General features: G+C 42.2%; 1 protein-coding gene across 1 annotated transcript; it reads right to left on the reverse strand.

Annotated features, from left to right (window-relative positions):
- Positions 1–6839: 6839 nt before the first annotated feature.
- On the reverse strand, positions 6840–10519 carry dhh (desert hedgehog signaling molecule; the record flags this gene model as incomplete). Its single annotated transcript, XM_079273388.1, has 3 exons — positions 6840–7633; positions 7787–8048; positions 10211–10519. The coding sequence occupies 3 exons, from the start codon at positions 10517–10519 to the stop codon at positions 6840–6842; spliced, it is 1365 nt and encodes a 454-aa protein (XP_079129514.1).
- Between the last annotated feature and the right edge of the window lie 3036 nt (positions 10520–13555).

Raw genomic sequence — 13555 nt, forward strand, 5'->3', positions numbered from 1 at the left:
GAATCAGAAGAGATCTGATAATAAAAAATAATAAAAGTAATAACTGCATAACATTCAGGTTTCCTCCCATAAAAACATTAACAGCTAAAATGGTATGTAGGTCCCCACTTACCTCAATAGCAAATGTAATTTTCATTAGGCAACATAAGTTTAACACCATAAAAAATGTTTTTTAAAACTCCACACTAGCCTCCCTATCCAACCAAAAACACTTTTTACATAAAGACTTAAAACAAACAATGCAACCCATTAACCATGGCTAATATGCCCTCACTTTAGATTATGTCCCTGTGTTAATCTGACTAACGTTAGCACTAATGCAACAGAGCTTCCTCGCAAACTCATGGAAATAGCGCGAGGGTTAAAAGGGACAGATCAGTCGGAAACCGCTCTTACAATTCAAGTTATCGTTTACCAAGTAATGCATAATCCAAATCGGTGAAACAGCTGCGAGAACAAGCACAAAATTATGAAACTAAAATGGTGTTTTCCCAAATAAAACAACCATAAATCGGGATACACAAAGAAAACACAACTTCCGTGTGTTGAACTTCCTGTTGCAGCACAGCTTATTTCGTGCAGAACCTTTGTCGCAAGCATCATAGTTCCGCTGTGAGATTCACGCCATTAACAAAAATAACGTTACTGCAAAACAAACAATGACGGACTCACCATTTATTTTATCAACACAACTAATAATAGGAAGCCACGTCACGTGTTTCAACGTGTAAATGCCATTTTCACGCGACACTTAAATAAAAGGAGCCAATCGGCTTGGATTTCGCACGTTATATTTTACTTATGGTATACATCACAGCCTCGCTGATATGTGTTAATGTCGTCGTGAACCTCCTCCACATGTTACAAAACAAAAAGACAAACGTCCGTGATGCGACGCTGTATCGTTAAATTGTGTTCTAACGGGCTCAAAAGACAATACGTGTGACGGGGGATTATTACATAGATCCAGCTGAGTGTCTCGTAATGTTTCCTCAGTTACAAAACAAACACGGTGCCATCACACTCATCCTATTATCGATATCAAACTCTATCAGCACCATGGAAAGCATCCAACATGCGGGCTCACATGTTTAAAAACGTTTCTTATTTATTCGCACTGAAGCAGCTGAAAGAAGACACCAGTCCAAGAACGGGCGCACTTTTGTTTTTAACCCATAGGAGCATAATTAATAAAATAAATAAAATCAGAATGCAATTAACTACAACATAAAACCAATTACAACGTAAGCATCTTTGTCCAAATGAGTGTGAAAGGAGTGTTTTGAATGCCTATCGAGTAAGTACTAACGTAGTACTTTACATTTCAGTCAAAACTCCCAAATTAAAATGCATCATACCTTCACTTCTAGTATGTGGTACTACGTTAAAACATAGTGTAACAAATGGCACGTTGTTAGCGGAACAATGCAACCGAGCTGATGGACAAAATTAATTTATCCATTATGCGTTAACATGAACTAAAGCCTCGTAATCAACGTGTTCAATGGCAGCAACACTGGAAACGCTTCTCGACAACAAACTTGACGTCAAATCCAAGTCATACACAACCTAACTTATCACGATTAATGAAGATACTAAATAGGCTTTGTCTCTAAAATGAAGTTGTTGTTCAGAGTAAAAGTGATGACATGATGGCGTTAAGTTAACGTCTCAACATCCTGCTAGCTAAGTTAACGTTAAAAGTGTTAACGCTACAAATTAACTTTCGCGGTGAACGTTTGCTTTATATTTAGTAATGGTCGTCGATAGCAGATGCCGTTTGTTGCGGTGCTACGGGTAAAAGCCAAAGAGATTTTATAGTTGAATAATTGCAAAGCTAAGCACTATTCCTCAATGTAAACACCGACTTCAAAGGGTTGATCTTGTCCAGCAAATAGCCTTGTCCGCGTCACTGGCGGACAGGCTGGAACGGAAAAACACACAACTACCAATGGTGACGTAGCAACAAAGTGTCCCGAAGAGGCAAAACTACGAGAAATATACACACTCTCGTGCACAGGCACATGTGCGGTTGAAACGTCAACCGACTACTATGTGAACCATACCTCAAACACAGCCAACGTAAACCATATTCCAACCTAAAGTTAGCACCCAGGTAACATGGCTAGTTCTCCATCAATTAGACATCCCCATCTTGTCGAAGCTAACAGCTAGCTAAATGTTACCGATAGCAGAGCTAACACTATCCGGTCTAAGGTCAGGGTTGGTGTGTCTTTAGGTAGGTCTGTTGCAAGAAGTTCGAATAAACAATAAAAACAGCTCACCTCAAAAAACCAATATCGTCTCCTCATACATCAGCACAATCCAATCAGCCACACAGCTTCCCAGAATGCTGATGTTCGCTTCATTTTATATACCGGACTATCGCTGCGGCTAGCCGGCTGGAGGGAGAGTGGGGGAAGTGCACCTCGGCGGAAGGCTGTGCGGTGATGCTAGCTAGCTTCTTAACTAGATGGATAATGCTATGGTTAGCTAGCTAACCAGCAACTTGAGCTTTGTGTCGAGTGGTCGTTTACTACCGGGTGACTAGTAAGCACCGATACGTGTCTTCAACCGGCCCCGACAAAGGCTCTCCAGCTTCATGCTGTGAATCCAAAAACTATCCAGCTATCTGGCTCCTTGCTTGTGGATTTAGCTTGAAGGCTAACAACCTAACAGTAACTATCCTCTGCTCTGGAATCTCGCTCGCGAGGTCGTTAAAGCGACTGCAAGTTTGCACAAACCAGTGCATTCAAAAATTACAGCCCCAAACTTTGTTGACACGACAGTAAATATAGTTTTTCTTTTAGTTTCAAGTCCACTGCAAAATATGACTCTACCTAAATGTGAAGCTCAACTTTGCATGGGTACCCTTGTATGGGTCACTAGCATCGCTTCAATCCGCTAAACTGCGTTGCGTCTGCACACGGCTATATTCCGCCAAGTGGCTAGCTGCTGTAGCAGTGCAAGCTAATAACAACTACGTCAAAAATATATTCATGAAAAACAACGTTCAACAATTTCCTTTTATTACTAGACACCAGTAAAACGTGTTACGGCGTTAGTGTAGCGATGTTCACCGTTGTCATTTTGCACACGAGTTTAATGTGAGCGGACCACTGAAATATGGTGTATATTAGATATTAGGTCATTCGATTTTCGGATCCAGGGAAGCCATTTTTCATTAGGTTGTTATGGTTATAAAACCAAAGCGACTTTTACATGCCGACAGATGAATGCATTTGTTTTGTGAATTGATCAGACGCGATTTAATTGAGGCTAATTGTTCTTATGGTAAATAGATTTTGTAATTAACATAACAAATGTCTGTGCAATATTCCTCGTGGTTTCTAATTACTTATTACGCTTCTGATACTGTACTCTCCTTCCGTTACTATACTGCTATGCGTTGCGCATTTTTTGGAGAGAGTAGGCTAATCACTCACAACTGCCGTGATCGGGAATAAACCTCGACCAAGTTTTCAGCTTTCAGCAGGTTCACCGATAATCACCGAATCTGCATGTTATGCTGAACCCTGGCGATTTGTGGCCACATTATCTTATTACTCATGTATGTTATTATAGGCTACCATCCATTTGACATGTTTTATCAAGCCACATAATGAATATTCCAAATGAAATAATTGTATATACCTTATGCAATAATATATTAGAACCTGTGTTGTAATGTGCTAACAATACGCTCAACACTTTACAGCCCTCATATGAATCAGTTCACATGAATCTCATAAAACAATTCAGTGACCTTTCCATTTAAAATGACCGATCATTATTTGTTCATGTAATACATGTTCAAATCTGGTACAATAGACTGAGCAATCATAATGCATAGGAATATATAGATTTTGAACTTAATGCAGATACTATAGGGGGGTGGGAATGAGAGCCTTCTTTGTCATTAGGTTGCCTTGTCACTGAGAGTCCCAGTGACATGAGTGAGTCAGGAAGAATGGCTTCAAGAAAGTTGTTCTCAATCTTAAATGTAAGTTTTTTAGTTACTGAGTGTTGACATGTTAAGATCCTAATACTTTACACGTAATAACTTGTTATGCGGATAAGGGCCGAAAGTCCTCTCCGATGCATGAGTTTAAACTTGCACAAAATTATGTTGGGTCTGTCCCATTGTGAGAAGGTCGCAAGTTTAATCTACATCAACTGTGTATCTCCTGCATGCCAGAGAGCAAAAACTGTCACTGGTAAGTATAGCTTACTTGGGCTATAACTCAACATTTATAAGTAAATAAAGAAAAGAGCATCTGCTAAATGTCTCAAATGTAAAGATGATCACACTGGAATGCCTGACAATACATTGTCTGCTACGTAAGCAGGGAACAAGCACCTGCAGGGTGATCTGCAGCTGACCCTGCACTGTGAAACATCTCTGGTAATGTAATTGTGCGCATTAGGAGACCTCAGGGATCAAACCCCTGATGAGAAAAATGTTACAAGAATTTGTTCAACAGGATGAATGTAGTTTGACGTTCTAAAGCTCCATGCAACTAAACAAACAATTGCCTTCACAATGTGACTTGAAACTAAAACTTAAAAAACATGCTGATATACACACCCAAATAATTTAGATCAAAGCCTCAATCGTTTACATGATGGTGGCGAAGAGACCAATAATACCGTTGGAAATGATCACAAAGCTTAAAAATTTAGACAGCAGTTCCAAGAGGATGAGAAAACCATGCTTTTAAAGGCTATGCTTTTTAAAATCACGAGTATATAACCTAGCACTCTTAGTATTTAAAGAATAAAAGTGGTTTCATATTAAGTCACATGATTTTTGATAGTTGTTCATTGGATTAAACAATAAGTAAGTAGTTTCTGAGGTGTTTAAATTACTGAATAATTAGCCAAGAAAAATAAACTGCCACTCTAGGTCTGGGTTTCAATCACATTATGGAGTCGTAAGCTCTTTTGTCCAGCAGACAGAAAAAGAAACCTGACCTAATTTGTTCAGGTGTGGCATGTGAGAAAGATCTTTATAATGTTTGGGAAGATGATCTGTAGCACTCAAGTATTTTAACATTCAATACAAACCCATGCCAAAACTCCTCTCATGCATCTTTCTCTTTCATGTCTCTAATAAAATAAAAGTGTTGTCGTAATTATTTATGCCTGCTGACAATGATCTGTTTTTTAGAAAACTAAAGTATATTTTGATCAGGAAATGTGTGCCTCTCTGTACCTGAATGTGGGCTGTGCAGCATTTCATTTAGAAAATAGGTTATTGCTGGTCCCCCTGACAGGATTAGTTAACTCCCCATTCAGCTTTAGCCAGATTGGATTAGATTTTGGGGGGCTGAGACAGGGTGGAAGACAGTGACTGATTGGCCAATGGATGTAAATAGAGGATGGTATTAGGACAAAGGGCTTTTCCTATTGGCCAGACAGCAGGGCCAGTGTTTTCCCATCTGCCTCTTGTAGCTCAAGGATAATCCTCTAGAATACCTCCACAGATGTTTACAACAGAACGTAAACGTGAAGAAGAGAATACAGTTTGGGTCCTCAATATTATCATTATTATTTTTACAGTTATATACACCTTACAGATAACTGAGAAAAAGAATGTAGGTTACGTCTATAGGATGCAGTTTGCTCTCTGAATATCTTTTCTATTTTGAGTTGTGTTGAATTCTCCAGTCAAATATGTGCTATATTGTCAATAAACTACAAGTATTACAAATCAAGGTTTGTTGAATTACAGTCTATCTAATCTGGAGTAGTTATTATACAAGGGTGTTTAAGAAATGATATCAGATAAAATAAACAGGCTTAATATCAGTTTCTCCACAAGGGGGCGTATAACCTTGTACTGCCTGGCATGAATATGGCCTCGCACGTTATTCTGAACCTTTGAAAAGTAGCTTTACGTGACACAATAATATAAATAAATGTTGTAACAGGAAAACTGCGATTGTTTTAGTGCAGACTGGTAGACTTGCTGCAACAAAATAGAAAGTTGTGTGAACAATGCACTGTACTATACGCCACCAACAGATATAGTACTTGTGACCCAAATTGATCATCAAATACTAATAGAACTGTCTCCTTCAAGAGTGTAAGATACCCGATATCTCCCTTCAAGTAGCTATGTGATAAAGTCTGTGATGTCGACAAGGTGGTGGCACAGTGTGGGGAATATTAAGTGCATCTGGGCTTTTCATTAACCAGTCAGCCTGCTGGAATAGATTTCCTAAGAGCTCTTGTAACATACATAATACTTAACTAGGACCCCATAAATGATCTTTCTGCACACGTCTCAGCTGTTTCACACTCTGTTTTGCTAAACAAGCAAAAGACAAATCAGCTTAACTGACTCAATTTACTCCAGAGCTGAAGAAAAAAAAGTGTTGATTATTAAAATTGCATTTTAATTTGTTTTACAACATGTGAGGACATACAATACATGTTGTGGAATTATTATAATAAAATGAAACATTTATATATTATGATTCATAAAGTACAAAAATAAAGATTCTATTGTGGGAAAATGAATTCCTATCCCACTAAAATGATATATATATATATAATGTATGACTGAAATAATTAAAAGAAATAACATGATGTACAAATAGACTAGTCATACTTCTTTTTACATTAACCAGCTCAGATAAATTGTCTCATTCAAATCAATCTCTTACAAAATATCACTGCAGTATCAGCATGTAAATCATTATAATGCAGACAATGGTGAAAAAGAAAGCAAGCCATTCCAGTGCTTTTAATTTATTAAAGAAAACAAACAGGAAGTGTTAGGGTAAATATATCAAAGCTGCACACCGTGACATAGTGTGTATAGTTTTAGTCTTTTAAGGATGAAATGAGTTGGAGTCTAAAAAGACACATCCCAAACGGTACAGTAATTTTGCATACCAATGCACATCTGATGTCTGCTTCTCTTCCACTTCTATCCTCAGAGCTTCACTCAGATAGTCTTGCTTGTTCAGAGTGCCATTATTCACACAAACACCTGCTCTGTCCTTTGCGGCCAAAGTGCTACAATGAGTCTTGGTGTAAGACCTGACTGTGGTCTGCTGTTCTTTTATTGTCTCCCCCCAAAGTAGCTGGTTGAATGAGGAGAGGAGTCGCACAGGTCCAAATGCCCAGTGTGCAAGTCTGTGGTCATCCACCAGAGCGTAGCTGGATGCCAGCACTCCTTCAACAAACACAGATCCAGCTTCTGTCAAGGGAGCATACAGTCCCACACTCTCCTCTACTGAGACTGAGATGATTCGAGATGGACGTACTTGAGCCTCTGCAGTATGGATGAGAACGCAGTCTCCAGTTTTGGCTCTGCTAGCAAACTGAGCCTGATACTCACTACTGTCCAGTCTGCAATGTGGGGCTAAAAAGACCAAGTGATGTGGGGTGAGGGCCAATCGATGGCCATCTTCGGTCTCCAGACACAGAAAAGTTGACCAGCTTTCTTGGTCCCGGTGCAGAAACAGGAGTACTTGGCTCAACACGACTTGGCCTGTCCCGGACAGGGCCATGACTCTGTCCCCGGCGGCCAGGGACGACAGGCTCTTCTGCACCCCTCCGGCAACAGTCACCCGGGCCCAGCCTGGGAAACAGCCACCTTTTTCCACTGCAACAGAGTGATCTGCAGGAAGATCAGCATTTTAAAAAGCCATGATGACTAAACACAGATTGTGTTTGGTTTCTCGTATTAATGCCCTGACATCATCCAGTGAATTTATGTAATTTTGTCAGTTACCTACGTGATCTTATATGAAAGCTCCGTCCTTAAACTTACCAGCTTTCACTGAGCAGTGGATGTGATATTTGGACTCATAGTGGACCCAGTCAAAGCCAGCCTCCACAGCCAGCTGGGCTAGAAGGCCATACTTCTCCGTTTCTCTGTCGTTAGTGGTTATATCCACGGCCCGGCCTTCATAGTGCAGAGAGCCGGTGGGGTGGTGGCCGTCCTCATCCCAGGCCTCCGTCACACGCAAGTGCACCCCTGGCCACTGGTTCATCACTGCAATCGCCAACCTGTTCAAGCAGTCCTTACAGCGCTAGAAACAGAATGACACAGAGGAAAGGTGTTCAGTTTGAAACAGTATTGACGGACCAGCAAACATCAGCTTGTCACAGATATATTGTTTTGACGCTGTTGGTTGATAAGTAACAGGAAATGTCTGTACAGAAATGCCAACGATGTGTTTGAGGTCATTTAGAAAGTGTCTTCATTACAGTTTCTCGACTGTGCATTGACAATTACTGTCCATTTGTAAAATTTCCCAACCAGTACATATCTTAGTAGTAGTTACCGAACAGTATTGAGTGTTCTGTGCCTTGCTCAAGGGCACATCAGCAGTGCCCAGGAGGCACCTTTGTGCCAGTTACCAGCTCACATGCCGTACTTGAACTAGCAATCCTCCAGTTCCCAAACCAAGTCCCAACGGACTGAGCTACTGTGCCGATAATTTATTAACCGAGTGGACGGCAGAGCCTGTACAAGAAGTATGTACAGTACGAAAGCCTACTGTACACCTCAGTGCACAGACGGACTTCAGTGAAACACAGGAGAAAAATGATTCCAGTATTTCAACAACGTCTCTGTCTCCCAGGTTGTGATTGTTTGTCTGCTGGCATCGTCGCACAATTCCTCCTCTTCTCTGTTAAAGGCCATCTCAACCTTGCTTCAACAATCAGAGTACAAGAACAAAGCTACTGTAGCCAGTTTGGCGCATTCCTTGGCCTTTTCGACAAGATGACAGAATAATCAAGGCCATTCTTTGCCTTTTCCAGATTCTTCCAGGCACGAGTTTTCTCGGTTTCACCCAAGACATTTGATCATAAATCAGAAGATCAGAAATGTTCACAGTGACTATTAACACCCATGTGGTCCATGATGTTACAGACTGTGTCAGCATTGTCGAAGGCTTAAAAACAAATGACAACTTCAGCAACCGAGTCGATACATTTCATTATTATCTCTTGGACAGTTATTTCTCCTGTGACTGCAGTTGATGGAATAAAGCTCTTCTTGCTACGGAGTATAGAAAGAGGGTTGGTAAAGAAAGCGATGAGAGTGTTAGTGGGAGAGATGGAGGGCGAAAAAGCTGGGTGAGAGGAAAGCAGTGTAGCGGAGGGCCGAGGTTGGGAGTAAAGAGAGAGGGCAGAGGGCAAGAATGTATGGGCATGGATTTGGGAATGTGACAGCAAGAGTGAGAAAGCGAGAAGGACAGAAAACAAACTTGTTCCATTTTTTTTCTCGCAATGCCATTCAAGAGAGGCGTTCATTGTCAGAACTACAATAGTCGCTTTTCCGACGGTGCCATTACTTCAGCAGGCGGGAATTTTGTATAGGCGACCCCTGCGAGTCTCCAAAGGACACACAAAGAGCGTCTTTCACATCTGGGCAAAAGAGGGGCACATACACACACTCAAACTGGGCACACATATACGGCCGCAGATTTCTATCACGAACAATCACTCGAGGAGGGGAAGGAACACAGATTTGCATCCTAAACAACCACAGAAAAAAACGCAGCATCCAAAAGCAGGGCGACGTCAATTTCAGCAGCGTGACTTTCAAAACGTTTGTCAAAAAGCATCCTGATCTGGGCCATCGATTGTCTTTTGTAGGCTTGAGATTTGAATGTGGATACCTATCCCCAGTAAACATTAAGGAGTTGAAGTGCCACTGAGAGTCATAGGAGTAGTTTGATTTCCAATAACAAAGACTTTGGTTAAAGATTAAAAGGAAGTGTTCCCGAAGGGGACGGCAGTCTCTTAAGGGGTAGTGTTGAATTACATCCTGATCTTCTTATCTCAAGTAAAGGGAGGGGAAGTTTGGTTAAAACTTACACACTCTGTGTTGAACAGTTGTTTGAGTGTTAGGAGCCTGGCAAGGGAAGGTAAGGCAAGTAATGAATGAGGTTATATTATTTGATTTGAAGGTGGCATGCTAGGTAGCAGGGTAGGAGCTGTAAACTGATACCCCTCCCTTCATGTGAATGTAGTTAATCAATTATCCAACAGGATTATTTCCAGGCTTGAAAAGGTTGAAGAGACACCAGAGAGAGCATCCTTTTCAGGTTACTCTCTGCACTGTCACGTGGTATCACTGGGGATGGTGAAAACAAGTGCTCCAGCGTGTCATCCTATTCTACAACATCTTTAAAAAAACGGTGATGATTGAACTGCGTTAACCACAACACACCAGCCTCACCTTGGTCATGAAGTGGTCTGAGTTGGTGTTCTCCTCATCCTTGAAGACAATGTCAGGGTTGTAGTTGCACACCAGCTCATTGAAGCGCTCAGAGTTGCGTGTGATCTTGCCCTCTGCTCTCCCGCTGGCACCGAGGTTGTTTTCTGAGAAGTTGGGGAAAAACTGCTTGTAGTGCATGGCTGCGAGTTTCCTGGTCCTGGAGCGGATGCCGTAGCCAGGGCCCGGTCCGCATCCCTGGACCGGCCACATGCAGGTCCACACAGCAAGCAGACAGAGCTGTGCCAGGCGGGCCCACCAGGACTGCTTCATCGGGGAGGGCTGGGGCTCCCAGGAGTCAGTGGCTCACCGTGCCTACAGTGGTACCCCGGTTCCAGGTGTGTAGCGGCATGTGAATGAGGGTTGAATCTTGGTCCATTCCAAATCATGTGGTATTAGAGCTGATTTTGAATAAAAAAAATGTTTTTAAATGACTATTTAAGAACTTCTTTCTGTATTCACACTTGATAAAAAATAAGTTTTATATTAGAAATCAGTTGTTTTGACTAGGTTTGCACTGCCTTGATGACTAAAAGTGAGGCTGTAGCCCAATGAACGATATGATTGGCTGAAATCTAAAGTTTCTGAACTTTGGCACCAGGTACTAAAACAAGTGACACACTACGTCTTTAAGGTTTCTCTCCAAATATTTCGCCATCTCTCAGCTGCTTCTATGACTCTTGTGAGCTGAAAGTCATCTTCACAGTCTACCTGTCTCGGCGCAGGTGTTTTTCTTGGTTTTGTAGTCACTTACCGCTAATCTCTCTCCCCGCAGTTCCTTTGACGAGACGAGACACACAAACTGACGCACACCAAAAGCTCCCTGTAATTCCCTATGGAAGCTCCCGTGGCGCTCTCATCCTCCTTGTCCATCCAGAAATGTCTCCCCTGAGATTTCTTTCTTCTTCTCTCCTTCGTCCACCGTCTTCTGTCGCGTTTCAGAGCTCCTGGCCACCTTGCACCAGCCATTGGGTCTTATTAGCGTCCGGACAAGATTACCCTCCCTTCCTCTGCGCGCTCCCACTGCGACAGCACACGCCTCCAATTCAACCTTACAAAGGACATATGATTAGCCTACTCATGTTAACAAAATGCCCCCCCCCCCCCCCCCCCCACACACACACACAGACACAAACACACAGACACACAGCATTAAGTATTTATGTTTAGTTAAAGACCGTTTTTGAAACGTTTCCACATCAAACTGCAAAGTTAAATAAATGATAGGCTACTTAACAAAGCACCCTGATTATCTTGCCACATATTTTAGAGCACATACGGTACATTTACAGTTAAAATACTAAACTCATGTCATTTGAAAAACAACATGCCCTTGCTTCTGTCAGCTCATCCCACCCATCAAAAGTGGATGGGTCAACTGTGATGACCCTGTGCCGATGTTATTAATAGACACAGTTGAAGGTGAGGGTCTATGAGGGAACACGCGTGTCCAGCCTTGACACCCCTGACTCAGACTTACAGTGCTGTCTTCCTGTGTTTGGGGAGCCGGCCTGACCCCCCCTGAACCCTTTGCACCCAAGACCTCTCCACTGGAAACACCCGCTGGCCACATCAACATATTATTTTTATCCTTCTCAGAACAATAGCTGGGAGTCATAAAAATGTGTCAGATAATTTCCAAAGAGGGAGCAGAAAAGAAAGGCAGCATTGTGTCTCAGGGGTCTGACATGTGTAATCACACACGGAAGCTTAAATTAATGGCGGATTCAAAGGTCGAAGTTTGTTACCATCCTATCTGCAGCTTCCTGGAACACTTGAGGACTTCATGATTCGTGGTCAGTTTCCTGACGGTGACTTTTGTTTTCAAGAATCTTTCGCCCACTCACAACAGAGCTGCTGCGTACTGGATGTTTATACAAATAGTTTTATGAAAGTGCCGATCTTGGTTTGATATGATTGCATTCTAAAGATGGTTCAAAATCAAATCACTAGTGAGACACTTTTATCTAACGAGAACAGAGAAATTCTTATCGAAAAATAACCTGTGAATTTCCCATTCTGCGCCTGATCTAAAACAGCACTTACAATTAGCAATTTTGTAATGAAGAAGCGTAGGTCACTGAGCTCCACAGTGACCATGGAAAGGCATCCTTGTTAGGGACGTTTCCAGAAGGTCCCAGGATGTTGTAGGGAGGGGTGGCAAGGCAAAGCAGCATCTTCCTGTCCTTATGATAAACATGGAAGAAGGCTCAAATCTGGCCCAAGCAACACAGATGAGAGATATCAGCCTTCATGACAAATGCAGGGAATGACTCAATCAAAAACAAAGCAACAAACACTTTCACATCTGCAATTAACCACGCAGATGTTTCTCTTCAAAGCCGTGCAAGAGACGAGATTTCCATCTGACATAAAAGGGAAAGGAAGGAAGCAAACATCTGCAGGTTGGAGATGGAAATAAAGTTATTCTTATTAGCTTTTATTTTGGTACCCCCATCCTCCTGCCTCCCCCTGCCTCCTTCTGGCTCTTAGCATTTCACTCCCCCATTTCAGGATGGGAGTACATGGCCCGGTGAATGGTTGGGTTTCCTGCAAAGCCACAGCGCAGACAGCGAGATATTTTCCTGCCTGGGTTAGCCTACCCTGCTTTGTTCTTTCCAAATGGACGCCAATGTTAGCACCTGCTCATGCTCAAATAAAGCACACATCTTTTTTCTTCTTCTGTGGAGTTTTCAGTAACTGACTAGGGCACTAATAATGGCAAATAAAGGACATCTACAAATGCAGCCAAGGATCATATAGGGATTACAAAGCTGTTATTCATTAGGATGCAATCATTTTAAAACAGTAGTTAGGTTTTGGAGCAATGCTGGCTTTAACATCTCAAGTGTTTGTCTTGTCTCTTGGAGATGAATAGACGCTCTGTAGGATCCACTTCCTCAGATGGAGGCCGTTAGCAGGCTGGGGTGGGGGGGGGGGGTTAGGAAAGTCAGGGAACCGACACCTAACCACCTCCCTCCCCTCTCCACACGCACACACGTCCTTTCTCTCTGACCACCACTACACCGCCCCTTCCACTGTCTCTCACCATGTTATCAGTGCAGGAAGAGGCAGGGTGGTGCATTCTGATGTGGCTGCACACACTGGATGATTCTCGACTTATGTATTGTAACTTTTTGTTTGTAGTTACTCGCCATGCTTCACCTTTAAAAACATACCTATCACTGCATGTGTCATATGACGTGGTAGGTGCACCACACGCAGTGGTGTGTGCGCCAAGTCCAGGTTTCAAGTTGCTTTGCATTGGTATGGCCTTGTCAAAAGAGCACCAGTGAGTTGAGGTTGAGG

The sequence above is a fragment of the Melanostigma gelatinosum genome (assembly GCF_949748355.1).
Source record: "Melanostigma gelatinosum genome assembly, chromosome: 8".
Classification (NCBI taxonomy): domain Eukaryota; kingdom Metazoa; phylum Chordata; class Actinopteri; order Perciformes; family Zoarcidae; genus Melanostigma; species Melanostigma gelatinosum.